General features: G+C 42.8%; 1 protein-coding gene across 3 annotated transcripts in view; it reads right to left on the reverse strand.

Annotated features, from left to right (window-relative positions):
• LOC102460115 (trifunctional purine biosynthetic protein adenosine-3) overlaps positions 1-14951 on the reverse strand; it is a 56320-nt gene that overhangs the window by 36852 nt on the left and 4517 nt on the right. Inside the window, exons 1-5 of one of the 3 annotated variants that reach the window (XM_006126027.4) lie at positions 14262-14332; positions 12651-12695; positions 6637-6785; positions 1836-1931; positions 439-613 (exon numbers count right to left, since the gene is read on the reverse strand). In XM_006126027.4, the coding sequence (XP_006126089.2) occupies positions 439-613; positions 1836-1931; positions 6637-6781 (416 nt within the window). In that variant the 5' untranslated portion in view covers positions 6782-6785; positions 12651-12695; positions 14262-14332. Of the gene's footprint in view, positions 1-438; positions 614-1835; positions 1932-6636; positions 6786-12650; positions 12696-14182; positions 14202-14261; positions 14377-14951 lie in introns of those variants that run through there. The other 2 variants (XM_075911201.1, XM_075911210.1) reach the window with 2 other exon arrangements.

Here is a 14951-nt window from a genome sequence, read left to right on the forward strand (position 1 = left end):
CCGTGTAAACCCACTCCACTGCACTATTTCCGGTTGCCATTTCTTTTCCGCTGTCATATGATGCTACTTTTCTGACAGAGAAGAATAGCACATTTTATGTCTATTAGCACTGCAGACCAATACTGTTACTGAGTGAGTGGCAGTGACTTCTGACTAGTGGATCATCAACAGAATTGTTAACGAAGGTTCAGTTACAGAATTACTGGTGATCAAGCATGAATAGGAAAACTCATTTATGATTGTCAGATCCCAATATGGGTTTGCATGATTAGCAAGAAGAAAAAAATATTTTTCTTTATAATCTGAGCAGTTGAATTGTCATATAAGAGTAGTAAATGTAGAACCAATATTGATGCTATTTTTGCAGAGTTATTTTTAGAAATATTGTGAACACACTACTGTAAGAGAAAAAAAGAGAAATTATGATTTTTTTTTAACCTGGTAATGAAATTACAAGCTTCTTTAGGATTGGTGAATGCTTTCCATCTTGCAGTTGGGATACCATGTCGGTCCAGAAAAGCTTTTGAAAAACTCTTACTGGACTCTAGCTGAGCTGCCTTTGCTGTAGGACCAAAACATCTCACCCCAGCTCCTGTCAAGTCATCAACAATGCCTAGCAATAAAGATATTTAAGAGTTATAATTCAAGTACTGAGCCAGTTTAATTAAGTTACAAGTTATATAAAGCAACATCTTTATTAACCCCTTTGATACATTAGTAACAGCTAGAAACACTGTGCCATGTACTGGATACATCATGGGACTTTTGGCCCTTTTTGCCAAATGGACTTCAATGGCAGTGTTTGATGTTACTAGTGGGGATGATCTGGGCTTTAGGACCCCTGGGTCAGAACTTGTTGCACCAAGTAACTGTGGTACCACCACTTTAACAGATACAACTCCTTTCCTCCTTTATTACAGACCTCAGCCAAAAAGTCCATGGTAATCATTGGTGGAGAATATCATGTCAGGTAGCATTTTTTTGTGTGAGAGACTCAAAAAGAAAAGGTAAACACACAGTAGATACGTCTGTATATACTGACTCCTATGTCAGTCAGTCAGTCATTTTCAAAAAAACTTCACTTAAAACGCTAGTTAAAGCTGTCAAATGACAACACTGACACATCATTTACAAAATCCAAGCACTTAAAAGCAAAGATCAGAACAGTTAAGGACATCATAAATGTGACACTAGTTGTACAAGAACCTTCAGAAATGTGCATCTCACCAGAACACAACCACCTGGAACTTCAGGGAACAATGGCCTGCATCTGTTCCCAATGAACTTCAACAGGTACAGAAGGCGGCCAATATTCCATTAAGTTTCAAGGGGAACCTTGAAAATTCCTGTCCCCCTAAGATATGAAACTGACCCTCAAAATGAAACAAAACAAAACAAAACAAAAAAATACACCGAAAACATTCATTCAGCACAGAAAGTTATATCAGGAGATTTCCTGACCATCTGCATGACTTCATGCAATTCAATTACAGCCTAATTTTTAGAGATGCTGTGCCCGCCCACAAATCCTATGAACTTTAAAAAACATGGTAAATATTGTCAATATTCTGACACTAACACCATGAATACTCTGGGCCTCAGTGCCACATTTGAAAAATAGGAATATGAATACCTGCCTATTCCACAGCATAAATCAGTTAATGTTTACAAGATGTTCAGATATCATAGTGCCACAAAAAGCCTCTAAATAAACAAACAACTATCCTCAGCAATGGTAACTTTTCTAGCACATCTGAAGCAATACATTAAAACCCACAATTCCATGAACGTGGCAATAAAGTGGGTGGAACTTTGATAATTTATTTTGAATTTACCAGCAGCAAGAGGAACTTCTGGGCCAACCACCACAAGTTTAATTTCATTGTCTTGGCAGAACTGGACAAGAGCAGCATGATTACTGATTGAGATGTCTGTCAAAAGATTCAAGAGAAATTTAAACAGTATAATGAGGAACAGAAGATTTACATATTAAATAGAAAAGAGAAACTTTCAAGAGACTAATAAACATCACACTGTGTGATAAAAGCTCTGCAAAAAAGCAATGTTATTCCAGGATTTTTATCAAGAATAAATTAATCAAAGGTCTTCAGTGGACTGAGTCATGTAAACTCACAGAGTTCTGAGACAGCCCAATCATTTGTCAGGGGAGTGACAGTAGTCTGGAGTTACTCTCATTATTTGAAAAAACAGAGAGCAAATCATAAATCCTCTTTAGTCCTAGGATATTTTGCGTTAAGCTTTTTTCATAATGTAGCATTAATAACATGAGTGCCGTGCTGCATGTTTGCAGGATGGGTGAGGGTTTTGTGGTATTTTAGATGCCACAAAAAACAAACTCACAGGATTATATTCAGATAGCTGGACCTGATTATAGGTTTCTAATTCTATGTCCCAGACTTGGCACAGATAAGAATAACCTGGGATATGCTCTAACTTCAGGTATCTAGCTATTGGGAGGGGAGAAGAGAAAGGGCAAAAAAAAAAATCAAGACACTACTTCTTAGTGCAGTGATTCCCAACCTTTTTCCCATGGAGGAACCCCTAAAATAATTTTTCATATCCTAAGGATCCTCTACGTATGAAAACGTTTGCTTGGCCAGAAATAGTTGACAACGGGGAGCGCAATTCAATTACTGCTAAATTATTGCCAAGAAAATGTATTTGTAAAGAGCTGTTATACATATATAGTCAGCTTACATTGTAAGTAATTTCTTTATTTCTTTATTTATTCCATGATTTCTCATGGAATCCCTGAGGACGGTCTGCAGAACCCCAGGGTTCTGCGGAACCCTGATTGGGAAACACTGTCTTAGTGTATTGTTTTCCTACAGGACCCAGCTAAAAACAGATGTTACAAACATATAAAATATTAGCAGAATATCCACAGTCTGTACAAACGTCCCCAAGCAATGAAGTATAACAACAAATGTGTCATTTTGTTCATGTACCAATCCAAAATGCATCAGTTCACTATGCAACATTATTTTCCTGAGGGTGTAGGCTGAAAGGTAATATTATTGTATTCTGCCCTGAAGAAAGGAACACAAGCCAGAGTTTTCAAACCTAGGTGCCTAAATTTAGACTCCTAACTCTAAATTCAGATGCCTAAATAAAAGTGGCCAGATCACTGGATTATACTCAACAATCCCAGTGAACACAATGAAGCTGAAGGAGCTCAGCATGGTTGGAAAACAAAGCACTTTTGTTCAGGTACCTAAATATGGAGATGGAAGTCTCACTTCAGACATCCAGGTTTGAATATTTTGACCACTATTACTAAAGTTTGGGAAACTCATTTTACTTTTTTAAAAAGATGTAATATCTTTTTGTATCTCAATGACTTACAAAATAAGTTACCCATGAAGCCACTTTTTTGTGAGACAAGTGTTTTGAAACTGGAATAGAACTATAAAGTATTTGTGAAAGAGAAAATTTATTTTTTTTAATCTGCATTATTTCCCTCAGAAAATAATATGAGACATGAGATTTTAATGATAATTAAAGGACATCTTGTGCATCCTGCTGTACATCACTACCAAAGGGAGAAAAGAATAGGCATCCAGGCCCAAACCTTGATGAGACTGAAGTTAATGGTAACACATTCCAACGAACATACATCGGAAAAGAGGCTGACCCCCATGCTTTATAAAGCTCATGTACCTCTGTGTAATTGTTTCTTATTTTCTCACATGTGCTGAAATCTAGACCCAGTGACTGGTCCAAGCAACAAGGCTTGGTTCTATAGAAATACAAGGAGAATGGGGGAAGTGGGATAAATGCTCCTCCCCAGGCCACTGAATATGAATTCACCCTACTCAGAAATATACATCCGGTCACTCTATCTATGAAGGGGCTTGGATTTATCCCTTAACACACATCCAAGGAGATCCCAGGCCAGCAGAGTACTTGAACCGGTGTCTGAGGGGACTAGTCTAGTATTTAAAAATCATGTTCATGCTCTCCTGGACTGGGGCCGGAATTCCCAGTATGTAGATGTATCATCTTGTTACATATTTTACTGGGAAAGTGATAGAAAAAAAAGTGTATTAATTCTTGTAACAGTATTTAATTTAATCATATGGATCTCATGTGAACTGGCTTTAACTTGATTTAACATGGGTACAAAGATCTTCGTTTAATAGCGTGCATGGAATGAGATCACATGATTTCCACATGAATGCTCATTCCCTTCCCCTCACCCTTGAAGACAAGTAATAGATTTGTTCTCTTTGGCTAATGACACCACAAATGTTCAAATAAGACAGAGAAAAATAAATATGGCATTTCTTTGACTGAATCCTCAGCTGCAAATAAAAGTTATAGAGAAGTGGTTTTCAACATGTGGTCCACAGACTTCTGGGAATCAACAGTCTCTAGGGATATAAGTGAGTAGTCGACTAATCGATAATTCTAGGCTTATCAGCTAGTTGAGTCAAATACTCACATTTCTCTTTCCCCCTCACCTCCACTGCCTCTGGGGAAGCAGGAGCTGGTGCTGGGGGGAGCTGGCTTAAAAGCCGGTTCCCCCCAGCACCATCTCTGCAGTGCCACCTGTCCCCCTCCAGATAGAGGCAGCAGCACGGGGTGGAAAGAGGGGAGGGTGCCACAAAGCAGTCTCTGCCTGCGGTGGGCCCGGGCAGAGACTGCTCCAGCTGGGCAGCAGCCAGGCTCAGTCCTGGCTCATGCTGGGTCCTGTCCCCATTGCACCTCTGCAGTTTAAATGTACTAAGAGCCAAGTGGGCAGGCAGCCCAGCTTTTAGTACAGGTTACACCTTCCAAAACTGAAATTCTCTGGTCCAGCAACATCGGACCACAGATGTTCCTGGATTAGAGAACCCCCCGGTAGCCTAGTGGCAGGAGGGCAATCCAGGAGAGGCCAGGGTGAAGCTGCAGGACAGGGCAGGAGTTGGCGGCAGCCCCTGACAGCTTGCAGCACTGGGACTGGATTGGGGCAGTCCCTGGCAGCGCAGGATCAGGTCAGTGACAGCCCCGTAAGTGGGACCACAGTCGGGGCCAGAGCCTGTGGGCTGCTGCAGGGCAGGAGTCCACACTTTTGGCAGAGGGAACAAGTCCAGGGCTGGAGAAAGCCCCAGAAGCCCAAAGCAATGTGGGGCCGGACAGATTGCAGAAGTGGGACCAGAGCTCAAGCCCCTGGCAGCCAACCAGGGCAAGAGACAGCCCCCAGCAGCCTGTGGTAGGGCAGGGCTAGAGCCTATGGCAGTGCAGGCTGCTGGAGCCCGGCAGGCAATCCAGCTGGCGCAGCAGCAGTGGGGCCAGTGACCGAGCAGTCAGCCCAGCAGAGGCTGGAGGTAGTCCCTGCACCTCTCTTCCACCCTCCCTAGCTGGCAGGGTCAGCAGCCAGGGATCCATCTCTAGTCTGGCAAATTCCCTGGTTCAGGACTAGTCAGGTGCTGGATAAGAGGATGTCCAACCTCTACATTTAAACTGCAGAAGTGCAGCAGCGGTAGGTCCCAGTTCATGCCAGATCTGGGACTGAGCCAGGCTTGCTCAGTCCCAGCTCACGCCAGGTCTGGGACCTACCCCCACTGCGTCTCTGCCTGTGTGCTCAGCTCTTACTACATTTAAACTCCAAAGCCACAGCAGGGGTAGCTCCTAGACCTGGCATGAGACAGGACAGAGCGCTTATCCTCACTGACTAATTGTGTAGTCGATAAAAATTCTATCAACTACACCCACGTTTCTCAAACTGTGGGTCCCGACCCCCCGGGGGATCACAAGCAACATAGAGGGGGGGGGTCTCGATATCACCAAAGTTTGAGAACCCCTGGACTACAGGATTAGCAAATTACCCGCTTCTTAACATCCTTACCACAGACTCTGTCCAAGATTTCCTAAGGGGTCCGCAAATGAAAAAAACTTGAAAAATCACTGTTATAGAATATTTATTCTATATACAAAATGTATTTGTAATGCTCATGTTTCCATGGGGGGGGGGGGGGATTATATAAAAGCAGATTTTAGTCACATGCTGTACAAACATATATACAACATGTATGTATATATTATACACATACTGTATTAGTCTTAATGCTGGACTCCCCACTTGCCTCATGCTGCCCGCAACGCTTCTGCTTTTGAAATGTAGCAAAAGCCCTGGAGGGCTCTTGCTACATTTCAAAGGTTGAAGCACCACAGAAGGAACTGGTGTAAGCCAGGACTGAAGTAGTCCCTGCTCATGCTGCTTCCCCATTGTGCCTCTGCCTCCTCTGCTCCCTGGAGACAGTGCTAGGGGAACCGGCTTTTAAGCTTGCTTCTGCTCCTCCCCCTGCATTGCCTCTAACAGAGATAGCCCGGGGGGTAGAGAGGAGCAGAAGCCCGGGGGGGTAGAGAGGAGCAGAATAGGGGAGCGACTAGTAAAGTCACTACTCGACCATCTGATAAACTTATGCTTATCAGATAGTCAACTAGTTACTTATATCCCTACTTCTCACCCTATTCAAACATTACCTTTATGAGAATGAAGGGTCTGACACAGACAGAGTCCTACAACACTAATAAACAGAACCCTACATCTATCAATGAACCAGTTTAGGCTCAACTACTGGCACTACACATTTAAAAATAATAATTCGGGTTCTCCTTTTAGTTTATTACCTGAATTTGAAATTTTCCCATTATTGGCTGTTCCTGCATTTCCTGGAGCGACTAGCACTTGTTTTACATGTGGAGACTGTGCTAACTTCCAAGCCAGGGCATGCTCTCTGCCTCCACCGCCAATCACAAGCACTCGATCCGCCATCAGTCTGTGCAAAACAACCAAAGTCATAGTATTCAGATTAATAAAGCAACAACCTGTGCATTCCTCAGTTAATGCCTTTGGTCAGCAGAGGTATTCAATGCAAAGGACAACATGATTGTTGTCCTGCAGTTTGTTTATAATGTGGTGCTCAAGAAAGCAAGGTAATGATAACTAGCAATGTCTTAATCAAGCACAGGACTATCATCATAGAAGGTTTCCACTGAGTTCTGATAATGCACATAAGCACAAACATTCTGCACCAGTCTTGATTCTCTCCTTACCAGACTATCAAATGTACCAAATTATGCAATGGCTTTAGAACATGGATAAATGTTCACTAGTAACCAAGCTGCGATTAATCACCAGACATTTTAGTCCTGTAACCAAAACAGGTTTCTGAAGAATGTGAAAATGTCCAAGGCAAAGACCCTTTGGATCAGTGAAGATCTATTTGCTAGTCAATCTAGTGGTGCCCTTGTTTGGTGCAGCCCCCCCAGCCACAGGTTACAAGCTGTGGCTCCCCAGGAGCAGGGCCAGCAGTCCTTGGGGTCCGAGGAAGCGGTTTTGCTGTAGCATACACACAAGCTCCATTTATAGAAGACCAGAACTTCTATGTAAAGGTGTAAAAAAAGCGCTGTTAGTCTCCCCTAAAAATCCATAGCTTCTAAGGCCAGAAGGGACCATTGTGATCATCAAGAGTGACCTGTACAACATAGGGCACAGAACTTCCCCCAAATTGTTCCTAGACTGTCTTGTTTAGAAAAATATCCAAACGTGATTTATAAATTCCCAGTGATGGAGAATCCACCATGACTATTAGTAAATTGTTCTAATGGTTAAAAAGTGACCTTACCATACTTGTGACTGGCTGATGGAAGACTTTCAATCAGAAGGACAGGGCATGTACATCATACCCAAATGTTATGAGAAATATACTCAGTTTGCTTCTTGAAAGCCTGACTCAAAAACACTGCTACTTTCTCTCCACATAGTAACTGCCTAGTTTTGCTCTCATGAAGGAAGCGCCCTTAAGAAGCGCTGGGTTAGCGGGGGACTCAGAATCCCCCGCTGTCCCTGGGTTCCATGTTGTGCTGCTGATTTGAAATGCCATGCAGAGCCCAGGGTCAGTTGGAGACTCCTCAGCTGACTGTGGGTTCCAAGCAACTTTTCCCCAGAACCCAGGGAAATGCCATGCAGGGTCCCCAGCTGTGCGGCGCTGCCGCGTGGAGGGGTGACAGGATGAAAACTTTTCCTGCAGGATGCAGGAAGTTTTTTAAAACATATCTAGAGAAAATAATATATTAGACAGTTATCTCTTATTCCTAACTGAGTTATATCCAATAAGCTTGTTCCCATTCCAGCGGATAGATTCTCATAGCAGAACAACACAGACTTTAAGACCAAGGTTCACAAGACCCACAAAGACTGAAATACACGCTTTAAAGATTTATTCTGCAAAAGTCACTCCATTAGTATTTGATACAGAGGCTGAAACCAGGACAGGGATGCTGATCTGAGAGAAGGAATATTCAGTAGCCAGATACACAATGAGAAGAGAAAGAGACCCTCCAGCTAAATTGATGCATAGCCCCCCAGGCCACTGCCCTATTGACTACACTGCACCAATGAGATAAATAATCCGTAACAATTATGGATTCACATTTGAGTCAATAAAAATCTCAGTCCAGATTTTTTACGCCACTGGGTTCCCTTTGCAGCACTTTCAGGGCATAGCGGATGCATAGTTTTGGCTTCTGATGATTCCCACTGTGTAGGGCAGTGGTTCTCAAACTTTTTGGCCCATGGACTACTTGGCTCAATGCATACCTTTCCACAGACCATCAGTTGCTAATGGAAACTCACCATTAATTACATAATTACACCCCGGACATTCTGCTAGTGCAGCTAGGGAGAATGGTTTAATTTAAATTATTAAAGAGATTAAGCTTTTTAACTTTCTCATGTTTGATAAACTAACTTCATTTTAAATATAGTAAAACATTAATTTATGTCCAACACGAAAGGTTTCAATGTTTTCTCCACAGAAAAACCAGTTGGGGATCACACAAGAGAGAAGCAAAAAAACCTCCTTCAAAAACTCTCAACCCTCACTGATGAGGCCCCCAACTAAGAAACCTCATTCATGTGGTGCTCCAGTCCCACATGGCGAGGGGAAGGGACAGGAAAGACTGAGGTTCAGAGCTTCCCATAGACCAGATTTACTTTTCTGGGGTTCCAGAGTTAATGGATTTTGTGGACACCCTTAGGCTCTGTGGTGGAGAAAAATGAGGGGTTCAGCGTGCGGGACAGGGCTGCCAGCAAATGGGATGGGGTGCAAGATCTGGGCGGGAGATAGGGTGCAAGATGCGAGGTCTGGGTGACAGGTACAGTGCAGAAGCAGGCTGGGAGTTAGGGTGTCTGGCCAGTGGGGAGGGAGCAAGAGCAAGGGCGGGTACAGTGTGTGGCATAGAGGGAGGGTGCAAAAGCAATGGTGGATGCAGGAGCAGGGTGGGGATAGGTGTCTGGCCAGAGGGGAGGTGCAGGAGCAAGGGCAGGTACAGGAGGGAGCTTGGGGAAGAATGTCTAGCCAAGGGAGAGGACGCAGAGCAGGGATGGGCAATAATTTTTGATGGGGGTCACTCCAAGAATTTGGGAAGTGACCAAGAGCTGCACTCTTCCATTATTAATGGAGGAAGTGCAGGGGTCTGGGATGGAGGCTGGGTGCACAAAGGAACTTGGGTAAGGTATTGTAGTGTGGGATCTGGGAGGAAGTTTGGGTGAAGAAGGGGATTGTGCCCTGGGGCAACAGAGTGGGATCAGGAGGGGTCCAGGGACTGGGAGGGGAGTCTAACCTGGAATAGGGGTGCAGGGATTTGGGTTATGACTTGGGACACGAGTTTGGGGTGCAGAGTCTGGGAGGGGTATGGGTGCAGGAGAGAATTCTGGCCTGGAGAGGGGTGTAGGAGGAGGGAGTGCAGGGCCTCGGAGGGGCCTGGGACCTTGGGCAGCAGTGCAGGGTCTGGAAGGAGGCTGTCATTATGCTGGTGGGAATGAGGCAAGAAACGCAGCACAGAGATGCTTGTTCTGATCTCTCTTTGCATTCACTCACTCCCACAGGGAAAGCCCTTAATTGTGCCGCCATTCTCCCAGCTGAGCTAGGCAGGAGGGAGGCAAGAAACACAGCATGGCTCTGCTCTCTGTCTCTTTTGAGCAGGCCTGGTGGGGTCAGGGGTTGGCAGACAAGAGGCTAGAGTGCTGGCATGCTCCCTGCTACAGAGAAGTGTGTGTGTGTGTGTGGGGGGGGGGGGATTAGCTCAAGCCCTGAACCACTAGTGATCTGCGGACCGCACTTTGAGAATCACTGGTGTAGGGGGAAATTCATAAGCGGCATAGCAAGTACCTGACATCTTTCCTCACACATGGTATCTAGAGTGGAGGGATTTCTATGAAGAAAGGTTTGGCTAAGGTGTCCTTTATCCCTTGGTAATACTGGAATATGCTGAAATAGTCCAGTGGAGCCATAGTGAGACCTAACAATTTAACTCAAAAGCCTTGTCAGTAATACACTAACAGTCTGTATTAGGGATGTGATAATATATACAGTTAAATGGTTAACTGGTGAGCCTGGGCTCATTGGTTAACCTTCATAGTTACATGCAATCCCTCCCCCCCACCACAAGTGCCTCTGATCAGAGGTGAAGGGAGGTGTGGGAAACTGGCGGGAGCCGGCTTTTAAGCAAGCTTCCTGCAAGCACTGGCTCCTGGGGAGTTGCCTGCCCCTCCATGCTGCTGCCTCTAATACAGAGGCAGCAGCGCAGGGGGCACACAGGAGCCGGTACACACAGGGAGCATGCTTAAAAGCTGGCTCCCTGTGGAACCTCCTCCCACCCAGGCATGTAAATGTGTAACCACTGAAAATGTGAACAGTTTCATGTTTACAAAATAAAATGCTTTTTACATCCCTAATCAATATTGTTCAGTCCTTTTTCCACCCCATCCCCCTACTGCTAACCATGCCCCTCACCAGGAAGCCAGGAGAAAGAAGAGAGTCACCATGCTGGCTCAATGCCATCTAGGAATTTCCATTATAAAAAGAGAAATTCCCAAGAAACTGTCTTTCTGTCATTAGAACAGTGCCAATATTTGTCCCCAGGAGTGCAAGAGCCACTGCTGTACATACCAGCTGCTTTCAGGAGTGATGCAGGGCCAGGGCAGGAGTAAGCCACCTTAACTCCACTGCTCCATCCCTGGGGCAACTATCTGGGCCACTCCCAGTGTGGGTGGGACTTGAACTGTAAGGATGGTTTGATCAGCAAAGACTATGTTACTGAGAGAGAACCTACATTCCATGACGGTGTAATGAGGAACAAGGCCAAAGGAGTCTTGGGGCACTTCTACACAGCAGTGTTATTTTGGAATAACTGATGTTATTCAGCAAGGTCAAAACAATGTCGAACTGGAGGACTTCTTATTCCGAATCCTGTAACTCGCATTTTATGAGGAGTAAGGGAAGTCGGAAGAGTGCTCTTTCCTGCTGTGCAGACAGTGCCAAAAGCTGAAATAAGCTATTTCAACTTAAGCAACACAATTGACGTAGCTCAAGTTGTGTAGCTTATTTCGGCTTTAGCCCTGCTGTGTAGACGTATCCTTGGACACAAGTAATATAATTATCACAAAACTTTTACATGTTATTGTAGTAAAGACAACTATTCTTCAGCATTTTTAAAAGAAGGAGATGAAAGGGTTGCAGACAAGCACACCTAGGCCTTTCCATAAGGCAAGTAACGGATGGCAGAAGCCAGAAGACTATTCCTCCACATACTACTGCAAGGCCAGAACAATGAGTATTAGGGTATAGCAGAGACAACTCACCCCCTGTTAGATGTATGAATCTGAGAGGAACACAGGTGGAAGATGAAAGGCAGCAAGGAGAGGTGGCAACCTACTCACCTCTCTACCCCTTCATGCAGGTGGGGCTGAGTAAGGAATCCACAGACCTTTCAGCAAGGTCAAAGAACAGTGAAGTCCCATTAGACAGAGAATCTGAGAGAGAAAAGCAGGGCCTAGCACCTTTCCTTTTCTTGACTCCTCAACAATATATGGTCAGGCCGTCAAGTCACAGACAGGTAGGGTTAGACAAGTAACCTACAGCCTGGCATCACTTCCTAATCTCTGGTAAAAGGGCTATCACTAGAGGCATCTTTATGTGACTAAATATTCAAAAGTTGAACTGGACTGGATCCATGGTACTTCTTTGGAGTGGCTGCCATCTTCTTCTAATGCAAAGGTTCTGAAGACAATCTTAAAAATGTTTAACTGATGCAGTGATGTCAGCTTGCCTCTGCAGCCATTCCGAAAAAACAGCTCAGGGAAATATAAACTGCTTGTTTATTTTGAAGCCTAACAATGATGTTAATGTCATTAACAACTTCTTTGCTTATTGAAGAATACAAGAGGGACAGACAATAACTGTATGAAGATCTATGCAATTTTAATATGAATGGCCTCTCAGGTGGGCAAAACATGATTTGTAATCAACAGTCCTTTTGAGACAATATCACTATCTTTTAAAAAAAAATTATATTCGGTTCTTGCATACAGTGATGTCAGGCCTGCATGTCCTGCATTACTGGTTGTTTGAGATGCAAAAAAAACCAAATCGCAAAAATGTACTAAGTAGGTACGTAATTTTAAAAAACACATTGTTTTTCCACTTTCAACAAAATCTGAGTTGAGAATACCTTGACAGAAGTTCAGCCATTCACATACATACACGATTGCATATGTTTAATTTTACACACACAAACAGTCTCACTGAAACAAGGGGATCTACATAAATAGCCTTATTTTCAAAGCACTGAGCACTCACAGCTTCTATCAAACTGCACCGAGAGTTTCTGGATGTCAAACTCCTCTGGAAAAAAAAAAATCAGAGCACTTAATTAGGTATCTAAATATGGATGTTAATTTAGAAACCTATGAAAAGTTAGGCTGAAGCCCTGTATCTTGGAAACAAGGCCACAGAGTTTAAACTTCATGTGAAGAGCAATGGGGATCAGGTGACTACTGACACCTACCTCTTACCTGGGGCTTTTTTCAGCTCTAGACCTCAAAGCACTTTTATAAAGGAGGGCAATTTCATGATCCCCATTTTCTGAAGGGGGAAAATGAGGCACCAAAAACTAACATGTCACTGTGCAGGCCAGTCTCAGAGTTGGAAACAGAACCCAGATCTCCTTAGTTCCAGTCTAGGGCTTTCTGAGCAAAATGAAGAGAAAGGTGACAGGGCTGAAGCAACACATGAGAAAAAATGATTCCCACAGGGCAAAAAAGAATTGGCTTTTCAAAGGGAACTCAGATCAATCTGTCATTAACAGTTATACCTAGCCTCAAAATTCTTTGTAAAGTACAGGTAGTCACCTGAAGCCATATTCTGCATCATAATTTAAGGAGGAGACTCTGAAAAAACAGTACTAAAAATCAATGTGAGTTTTGGTGGCCTCATCCCAAGAGGTACTGAATACCTGTAATGCTAATTACAGTCAGTGAGAGTTGAGAATGCTTTCAGGACCCAGACCTCAGTAAAGACTACAGAATAAGGCCCAGACACGAATAAAGGAAAGAAAAATAGCAGTTTCCTTCCTGCATACTTAAAAACAGATAACAAATATCAGCAAATGTAAGCATTAATTTCAAGCTTCTGTAGCTGAATTTAAAGAATTTAAGACAATACCAATATTGGTACTCCACAAAATTTGCAGATTGAGGTAAAAGAATAAAAAGTAGGTTAAAGACCAAACTAAGACAGATCAAAAGTTTAATATTCATTTTTAAACAAGCAAATATTTCCCTTCTTGTTTAAAACCAAAAAAGAGAGTAGCATTTATAATACTAGAATAACAAGCCGGTAAGTGTGCATAATGAATGGGGGAAAAATACATTTCTGGTTTCTGAGAAGCAATTTTGAACAACATTAAGAACAACTATTTTAAATTTTATGTAAGACAACATAAACATTATTTCGCCCTTATAAATAATGAAACGAGTAGCAGAGGAAGCAAAAAATGCACTTATAATAATTAAAATGCTACAGCCACAATTTTTAAATTAAAGGCACCCACACGAGTTTGTTATAGCGATATAGGAACAAATCTTGCACATCTCACTCATGCAAGTAATTAATTTGAAATGGAAGACTCTCAAAAACACAGTGAACATGGTTTGACATTCAAAATGCTGTCTCTACAACAATGCATATGAAAAGCCATTTTAAGGACGATCAAACAGCATAGTCGAAGCACATGGCCACCATACCACCTCTGAGATCTCAGAATAAGTCTCCTCTTTTAAATTTGTCTCGGAAAACATTGTTTCTTTAAAATATTTCACTGCAAAACCTACACATGTACAACTCCGCTAGCATCCATACACCACATGCGTTAGATAGAAGACATTTCTGAAGAATGAACGAAACACTTACTGAAACGAGAGCAGAGCACGTCCGCCCGCCAAACTAAACCTTTTGCAGCAGACGACAGAACTCGAGTTCCCAGAATTCTCTAGCCGTAGCAGCCAACTCTTGTTCTTAATTAACCCTTTAAGCGTAAGAGAAAAAGCAATGAATGTGAGGGATTGTAACCAGACCAAAAAAAGCTTTTATACTAATAAATCAAGGAAATAAGAAATAAAAAACGGAAAAGGGATGCTACTGAGAGTTTACAGTCTATCTTTGCATGAAGCTAGGGATTTTACAGTCATTTATTTACAGCAGGCTCTTTAGCACATGCAGACCTTGAAACTGCAATGAGCTCTGGACAGGATGGGTGTGTTTATGGGGTGTCCTATTGACTGCAATGGGGCTCTTCATAAAAGTAGAAGTGTGTTTACTTACCTGATTGCATTATCCGGGTGGGAGTCTAATAGACTGTGAAATAATCTCCCAACAGAAGCAGTTGAGCCCCATCCTTGCTACATTTAAAACTAGACAGAACTAACACCAAAAAATGTACAACAAATAATTTTGAAGTGAAAGGTTAGGGACTACAGCTAATAGATCATTTCCATATCTTATTTGATTCTATGATATAATGGAGGAAATATAGCATAATGTAATACCAACAGTTAATGGGTTAATATTTAATAATACCCTAGAAAGATTAGTAGTTTACTA

The sequence above is a fragment of the Pelodiscus sinensis genome, chromosome 1 (genome assembly GCF_049634645.1).
Source record: "Pelodiscus sinensis isolate JC-2024 chromosome 1, ASM4963464v1, whole genome shotgun sequence".
NCBI classification, from domain to species: Eukaryota; Metazoa; Chordata; order Testudines; family Trionychidae; genus Pelodiscus; species Pelodiscus sinensis.